The sequence below is a fragment of the Lactuca sativa genome, chromosome 8 (assembly GCF_002870075.4).
Source record: "Lactuca sativa cultivar Salinas chromosome 8, Lsat_Salinas_v11, whole genome shotgun sequence".
Taxonomy (NCBI): Eukaryota; Viridiplantae; Streptophyta; class Magnoliopsida; order Asterales; family Asteraceae; genus Lactuca; species Lactuca sativa.
The window spans coordinates 59,346,510-59,355,669 of NC_056630.2; the positions used below are offsets into that span (position 1 = coordinate 59,346,510).

A 9,160-nucleotide genomic window follows, 5' to 3' on the forward strand; every position below is an offset into this window, starting at 1 on the left:
TAGTGGTGTATGATCATCTTCTGATAAAGTGAGTGTATAGTCCCTTTCACAAACACGATTTTAATACGAGTATTGTTTGAATGTATTAAGTATATGTTTTGTGTGAGTGTGTAGTTACTTTCTTCTAACACACACACACACACACACACACACACACACATATATATATATATATATATATATATATATATATATATATATATATGAAGTGTTTGCCATGAAATACGTGCTATGTGTTATATATTGTTTGTCTATTTGAGATGGGCGTGGAATTGATGTTTTATACAGGTGTTAAATGATTTAAACTGTGTAAGTATTTATATCTACGAAAATGTTGGGTAGAACATGGGTATATAGGATAGTTGGTGACTATTGGCGCCTCGCCTATTGTATAAGCCTTGGTGACTATGGGGTTAGCACCTATTGTATAAACCTTGGTGACTATGGAGTTAGCGCCTATTGTATAAACTTTGGTGACTATGGAGTTAGCGCCTATTGAGTAAACCTTGGCGACAATGTGACTTCATGCCTATACCTCAAGTCAATCCTTAAGAATGAAGGATAGATGATTCTTAGGGTAGATCCTTAAGATAAATAGAGATAATGGGGATGGATAATTGGGTTGATTGTATGATGATTAAATATAATAATTATATTATTATGTGTTGAAAACCCTATATGATCACCAGGCTCCCAAGCCTAACGCACTCAGTTTTCTTTGTATCAAAGGTATCAATACGAAGACATATTTCACTGAGAGATTAAAGGAGATGTAAATCATTAGTGTAAATAAATGTAAGTTATGTTTATGCTTATGTGTCTATATCGGAACATGACATCCTAAGATTTTGTTATATAATGAAAAAAAATTCTCTTTGAGAAACGTTTTGATAAATTTTTATCATATTTTGTTTTGGGAACAAATTCCGCAATAATTTTCTTTAAACGATTACTCTGATTTTAAAAACAAAGCATAAACAAATCGGTCTTTTCTGGCCGTGAAATTGGGCATGTCACAGTATCAATGATGGAAAATACCAAATGTACCACACTAAAAAAACAACACACTATACTTGTATATGCAACATCGGAGTAGTGAACTCATCGAATCGGGGGCAATGTTATGAGTGAGAGTCATGCGTCACTTAGTGCATTGGGTCAAGTCGGTCACATTAGTAGTGAATGGGGTAATTTCGTTTGGGCTAGCAATGTGAAAGGACTCATACTAGCAAGGATCATGAATGTAAGCAAAGAATAAAAGTCAGTAATTACAATGATGATTAAAATGTTGAAAAATGCTTAGTAAGTAATTTCAACGATGAACAAAATGAAGGTTAATATATGCAATATATTATAGTAATTATTAATGGTGATATATGATAAAATATAATGTATGAAGTTGAAACCATGTTAAGTGATGACAATTTGAATGATTAACCCATTATTAGATATGTACGTTTTGAATTTGACATTGTACACATGACTGAATCACGAACTAGTTGTTGACACTTGTTTCTTATTGCTTGTTGTGTTTTTTTGCATAATAACAAGCAAGGTTATAGAGCTCACTATTCGATACTCGTTCGGCCGAATGATGAGGAGGGAGTACTCGGATTTGGTAATTCATGTAGAAATATTTTTAGAAAAATTATATAAGTTAAAATCATAAGTTGATTTAGTTAAAACACTGATATATATATATATATATATATATATATATATATATATATATATATATATATATAGAGAGAGAGAGAGAGAGAGAGAGAGAGATATAGGTTCATATGTAGATGAACATCTATTGTGTGGACGTATGGACCAATTAAAATTTAACAAAAATTAAATTATTAATTAATCAGTAAAGGGTAGTTTAGTCTTGTTCTATAAAATTAAATATCTTCCAAATATATAATCCTTAAGAAATTGGATCAAATCCCTTTACATACAACCTACATCTTAGTAACCTTACATATTTATAAATTTAATGTCTTATTTTCTTCTCCCATCGATCCATCACCATCAATCCACCTCCAATCTACCTCTAATCTTCGCATACAATTTTGAAGTTGAACTTATTCCTCCGCCTTCTTCGGCATATGTACATTCAATTTCAATGGTAAGAATAGAAAGTATCTCATAAATTAACCTGTAATGGCGATCTTCCCTTCCCCTCTCTTCTTAGGTCGTTCTTTCTCTTAAGATCAATATTCTTTTGATTAAGTTTAAAATTAATCAACAATTGAGTTTTACTTTTTAATATCCTAAAATTTTCATACTTTTTCAAAGTTGTGCTTATAAAATCATTTTGGGAATTAACCCGCATTTAATAAAAACTCGGTCTCATAAAAAACATTAATTAAAACAATGAGTGTTGCCATTAAGCATCAATACAACCATAGCAAAAAAATACGAATTACGTCAATACCATTAATAAAGAACTTGACAAGCTCGATTACATTCTCTATCTCTTAACTTCTAACTTCCATCTATCACATTTGCTCCTTAAGTACAACCTGAGATACATGGAATTAAAAAGAGATATGTAATATAAAAATGTCTCGTGAGTCACATGGTTTTTAGACCATAAAACATTTAAAAGCATTTTCAAAGAAATTATTTTCTTACATAAATTCAAATATCATATCTCATTATAACATTAAGTTCTTTTTCTATTTCCAAAGCAAATATGAAAAGAACAAATCAATTCACCAAAGTATCATACTAAAACTTGCCAAGGTGAAAATAACTAAATCATTCCACCAAGGTTTCATAATATAATTGGACAAGGTGAATAGAACCAAATCGGTCCACTAAGGTATCGTAGCAAGACTTCTACTTTGCGAAGGGAAGGTATCATCCCAGTAGATTTCTTTGGGCCTCTTATGAGGTATCATGGTCCGGACACTATTCATTATGCCTTTTTTACTTTCTTTTTAGCATTTACATTCCATATTATCATTACTCATATAATCATTGATACTAACATAGATTATTAGGAGGATATATTTTGAAAAGACACAATTTACATATCAAACATTTGTTCTTTCAAAACATTATTCCCTTCAAGGCATTATTTTAAAGCATTCTTTTCAAAAGCATTTAACACTTTCATTTAAAAACTTTTGTATATCAAAGAACTACTAATTCATTTTTCCATGTACCCTAAAGTGGGAAAATTTTCAACATGTACTCAGCTCAATCACACGTAGGTTAGCTAGTCCTCTTCTAGTTCCTTTCCTGAGAGCAACACTCTCAAACACCACCTATATAACAAGTAGATAAAGGTCAATAAAATTACTAAAATACCATTAATAGGTTCCATTACTAAGTTTTGTTTCTTCAACTCATTCCTTATGTAAAAATATACATGCAAGAAAAAACGTGCGTAAATATGAGTATGTATGCAAAAGTTATGAGGAAAATAATAAAGTTCAGATTTTGGTTGAGCTGGGCATCATGGACCCCTGAAAACAGGTCATGTGCATGACCATGTGTTTCACATCTCGAGGTAGCCCAAACACACCCAAAAACACACTTTTTCAGGCTTAAACTTGCTTGGGTGGTGTTAGTCTGTTAGATAACACTTGTACAAGTTTCCAAGCACTAATAGAGGACATTTTATCATGTCAAAACATTCAACTTAATCCATTAAGTCCTCCATGCTAATTTCATAATGCTTACAAATAATCAAATGAAAGGGTTAAGAGCTAAAGTTGCTCAAAAACACTCTTTAACCAATATGACATATTCCTAAATCATTAAATACATTATTAGGTGTTGTGAATTACATAAAACCACAACCAATATCATTGTAAGTACCTAATGTAACAATGGAATCCTCAATTCTATTCCATGTTCCCTAATTGCCCTTAGGCCAAAAGAATCACTAGAGTTATAACTTCACTAGCATTCCTTCATTTTTATGTTCCAATATTATTTATAGAGTGTCAATTCATGTTCATGAATGTTATTCACTTCGTATATGTCAACCATTATGTACTTATCAGTAGATTTCCCAAAATTCCCTTAGAGACAAATATTCCATAAATTTATCTAAAGATCATTCAAGTCTTCATGTTTTTGTATTCATATCATTATGATAGCATCTATTCATGGTTATGAACTTCATTTTCTCAATAAATAAACCATAATATATAAAATCCATTGATGTTATCATATTTTTCCCAAAACCACCTAAAATCCATGTTTATGCAACATTCTACCGTCATGGATGAATTTGAGCATTCCAATTAGATTTGTTGCTATTAAATATCATCTAGGTCATAGAATGCAATTCAGTTTCATCATCAATTGAAATGTCCCCAATTTGGGTTTTCTAGGGATCATGGAGATTTTTACCTAAATCATCAAATCCATCAATAGGATGATTATATTGAGACTAGAACCATGGAAACCACTCAAGGGAGGTTAGAAAACCAAACCCTAATCATTGAATTCTACAAAACTTGACATTGGGTTTTTACCCACTTTACAAACTTGATTTCTAAGTTAAAGGAGGAGAAATTATACCTTATCAGCCCTTGTTCCTTCCTTTCTTTTCTTGGTTACTCAATTCTCCACTAGAATCAAACGCTACATGGAAGAATGATGAAGAATCACCATTAGAGAGTTTTCTTTTTCTTGCTTTCCTTCTGATCGATCGTGACTCAAAAAAAGAATGAACTCATAGCATTCCTAGGTATGAAACCCATGTATATACTAATTGAATCTAGTCATTGTGGAAAAATGACGAAATTACCCTTACTTCCTTGACTTCGAATAATTTACCAACAAAAGTTTATTATTTTTCTCGATATTTCCAGCCTTGTAACTCAACCATACGAACTCTGTTGTGGGAAAACATTATATCTTTAGAAAGCCTATTAGGAGTATTACAAGTTCCATATTATTTGTTTCTTCTGAATATGTCCAGAACTAGAGTTATTCGGCTGCAAACATGGAAAGTCATAATATTACATCATTTCAAGTGTTTAATCAACAATTTTCAAATTATTATATCTCATTCATTACACATCCATTTTGTCTGATTACTTTTCATGTGTATACCTTGTTTTATGTACTACAATTTTCCATAATATTGTTCTTTCTAATTAGTTATACATATTGACTTATTAAGCTCCAAAGTTGGCACCTTGCAGCTGTCAAATTTCCAAATCAGCTTTTATTAACTTTTTGTCCAACTTAGCAACCTTGTAGATTCTTCGTATGAACTCCTTTTAATATGATTGTTTTTGCTATTGCTTCATTATCAAGCCCACTATAAGTCACATTTGTACCCTTTTCCTCCCCTTTCCTCTAAGGTTAGCTTTTATGGTCTCAAACTTGGCATTTTATAACTTTTATATAGAATTACAATTTCATATTTTTTTCCCACTTTTGCCCTTGAACTTAATGCATTTACACCATAATCATATAAAACTTATATAACTTATAAAATGGTGACATATTTTCTATTATATCCCATGTTGGTTATGTAAAATAACCATTTTATCCTCTTTTACCATTTTGCACTTTATTACCATTATTGTCATTTTCCAACTTATTTCCATTTCTTTCTCACTTTCTAAACATCCAGATTTTTACTATTTTTTGTAATTACAACTTAAATATTTATATATATTGGAAACAAACTAAGAAGAAGAGATTCTTTCAATAATTTCAAGAATGTTTTTTTTAAGATTTCTTATTTTTTTAGATGTATTTCAGTTTCTAATTGTATTTTAAGTTCATTTCCATAAAAGTGTAAAAAAAATTGTAAGAATATATATTTTACCATTCAAATGTTATGTTATTCGACTCATTCTTGGAGAATGATCTAACATTCTTTTTTAATGAGGAAAACCCCAAGCTTTCAAGATTCAATACCTTTTATTAGTTTAAGGCTAACATTCTCATACAATATCGTTCTTATAGAATAAAATCACATATAATTAAAAATTACGTTTGAAATGAAATTAAATTAATAAAAAATCAGAATTTAGTTAAGAGAATTAATTTCCCTTTAAAATTCAAAATTTTGCTCTTCTAAATATAGTTTAATTGAGTAAAATACATTTACAATGAAATTTCTGTAATTATATGATAGATGTTATTTCATTGTAATAACATGGACGTATTCATTCATTTTTTTCTTCCATTGGTCAAAATTTGTTTTTACGTCCACGTAATAGGTGTCATCTATATATATATATATATATATATATATATATATATATATATATATATATATATATATATATATATATATATATATGTGTGTGTGTGTGTGTGTGTGTGTGTATGTGTGTGTGTGTGTGTCTGATAATGTCAATAGTTTCACGATGTTAAACGTATTCACAATCTCAAACAACCTATTTTTTTCGTCATTTTCACTGAATAACCTTGTTCATACACGTTCGCACAATAGATGTCATCTACATTTGAACCTATATATATATATATATATATATATATATATATATATATATATAGATATATATATATATATATAGATATATATATATATATATATATATATATATATATATATAGAGAGAGAGAGAGAGAGAGAGAGAGGCATGCAGCCATTGTGAGTGTCAAGAAACTTGGAAAGGGTCACATTTTTAATGTTCATACAAAGAGCACACTTTGATTAGTTTACTCAATTATGTACTGTAGGGATAATGACAAATCCATATCTTGAAAAATTCTCATTCGCCTTCTATTTGTATCTATCCATAAATCCAGAATTGATTATTTTTCTCCTTTATATATATATATATATATATATATATATATATATATATATATATATATATATATATATATATATATATATATATATAGAACAATATGGGTAAGATGATCAATCGTAATTTATGTATTAAATGCTGTACTTTCTGCAGAAAAAACGGCATTAATTTCCAAAAGTTTTCTTTTTCATTAAGGTGATGTATTAAACTATAACTTCTCTTAGCCATAGACGTGACAAAATTTTAATCTACCGTATAAAGATTTCAAACGAGTTGCTGCTTGTAGCATTGAAATATGGGCAACTCTCTTTTAAAATATAGTATCAATCTAAAAGATCATTATTATGTCATCTTTACAGTATTAATTTTTTTGGATATGACTATCTAATCTAATTTCTAATGTACTTGTAAAAGTAATGGAAAAGATAATAACTTGCCGTTATAAAAAAAAAATATGGAAAAGATAATAACTTGATTGAAAACAAAAAACTAAATAAATATACACAAATATACCTAAATTTAAAAGAAAAATAGCAAAAAAGTTTTATATTTACTGTTTTCTAAAAATATCAATATAATATACTTTGATGACTCCTAAGTTCAATGGAATATCTCTTGTGTGTACTTTATGATTTTCTTTTTACCTTTTAAAATAAAACCCATCTTGGGGTTCTCTTTACATCATCAATGCATATAAAACCTCCACTTCGTTTCTTCACACACCCAATCATTCTAAACACAAAAGAACCATCAAAACACACTTTTCTCCTCTATTTCCCACTACTTTCTCCCATGAGGGTTTCTAAGAAGATGACTGATTCTTGCAGTGAACAAGAACTTGATGAGCTAAGAAGAGGACCATGGACACTTGATGAAGACAATCTTCTTATTCATTACATCACTTGTCATGGAGAAGGTCGTTGGAATTCGCTAGCAAAATCTTCAGGTACCTGAGTAAAGAACAAGATGATGAAGATCTTTGTGATACTATGTCAAGTTTGAAGTGTTTATTTTTGTGGAGATATATATATATATATAAACATTAATTTAATTTCTAAGTTTTATGTTTATCTTTTTATCAGGATTAAAGAGGACGGGAAAAAGTTGTAGGCTACGTTGGTTGAATTATCTAAAACCAGATGTAAAACATGGAAATCTTACCCCACAAGAACAACTATTGATCCTTGAACTCCATTCCAAGTGGGGTAATAGGTGAGTCTAATATATTAATTTCATGCAATATTCAAATGATTTCTATTAAAACGTTTTGCTCTCTTTAAACTAATTATATATATATATTTGTTTATTATCGTACACGGTTTAATTTGAAACTAATATCAAATTTCCATGTATTGTTTTAAAGATGGTCAAAAATCGCACAACACTTGCCTGGAAGAACAGACAATGAAATCAAGAACTACTGGAGAACAAAGGTACAAAAGCAAGCTCGACATCTTAAGATCGACTCCAATAGCAAGAGATTTGTCGAAGCACTTCGACAATTTTGGCTACCAAGACTGTTTGAAAAGGTGGATCATACATCACCATCATCGTCTACTTCTACCTCAACCATGGAAGTTGATCAAAAGAACTTGATTCCTCAACCACAAGGTATGATGGAGAACATGAATTCAAGCTCAAGCAATTCAGAATCCTCAGGATTTAAACTACCATATGTCTATGAAACCTCACTCCATAGCCATAGCTACAACGTGGATAACAATAACTTTGACAAGATTAGTCTAAATCAACCAGACGTGCAAGAGTTGGGGTCTAGTGACATGTCAATCCTAGACTTTCAGTTAACAGATGCGGAATGGATAAGCAATGGCTTAGCAGACACTTTTTGGAACATGGATCAATTGTGGTAAATAGGGAAATAAAGCGATCCTGATATAACATAATACATATATATATTTTATATTGGCAAAAAGATAGGAAACATATGTTTTTTTTATGTATTTTCTCTTGAAAAATCATATACCATTGAACTTGAAGCTAAACTTTAGAAATTATTACAAGGGCTAGCTAGTGATATTTTTGATTGAAGTGACGACATGTTGGTAGGAGGACCCACCTTTGTTTACTCAAGTCTTGTTTGGAAGTGAGAAGACGTGTATGCCCTCTACTAACTTCATATTTGCAAATGATATTCAATGTTAATGAGAATCTTTTTGCTTTTATCTTTCTCTTGTACTTCGGAATTTTTTTACCTTTTTTTTTGTTAAATACCTTGATATTGTGAATTATTTTAAAGAGTCACTATCACATTTAAAAAAAAAAAATCAGGTTTCTTGGATGAATATTTTGTCTTTTGTCCACTAAAGAAGTAATATGACTATATGCATAAAATCTGTATTTAAAATCTAAATTAAAATTTCGTGTATTTTTTTGTTAACATAACGCCT

The 9,160-nt window shown here is 29.8% G+C and overlaps 1 protein-coding gene across 1 annotated transcript; it reads left to right on the forward strand.

The window, feature by feature from the left end:
• The first annotated feature begins 7,387 nt into the window (after nt 1-7,387).
• On the forward strand, nt 7,388-8,935 carry LOC111911242 (MYB-like transcription factor EOBI). Its single transcript, XM_023907025.3, has 3 exons — nt 7,388-7,698; nt 7,835-7,964; nt 8,116-8,935. The coding sequence occupies exons 1-3, from the start codon at nt 7,440-7,442 to the stop codon at nt 8,621-8,623; spliced, it is 897 nt and encodes a 298-aa protein (XP_023762793.1). The 5' UTR covers nt 7,388-7,439; the 3' UTR covers nt 8,624-8,935.
• Nucleotides 8,936-9,160: the final 225 nt, after the last annotated feature.

Bases quoted from the DNA above. Each gene is read 5' to 3' on its own strand.
- LOC111911242 (XM_023907025.3), top strand. From the start codon at position 7,440: ATGCATATAAAACCTCCACTTCGTTTCTTCACACACCCAATCATTCTA. The intron at 7,699-7,834 runs GTACCTGAGTAA...TCTTTTTATCAG, and splicing joins TTCGCTAGCAAAATCTTCAG to GATTAAAGAGGACGGGAAAA. The intron at 7,965-8,115 runs GTGAGTCTAATA...ATTGTTTTAAAG, and splicing joins CATTCCAAGTGGGGTAATAG to ATGGTCAAAAATCGCACAAC.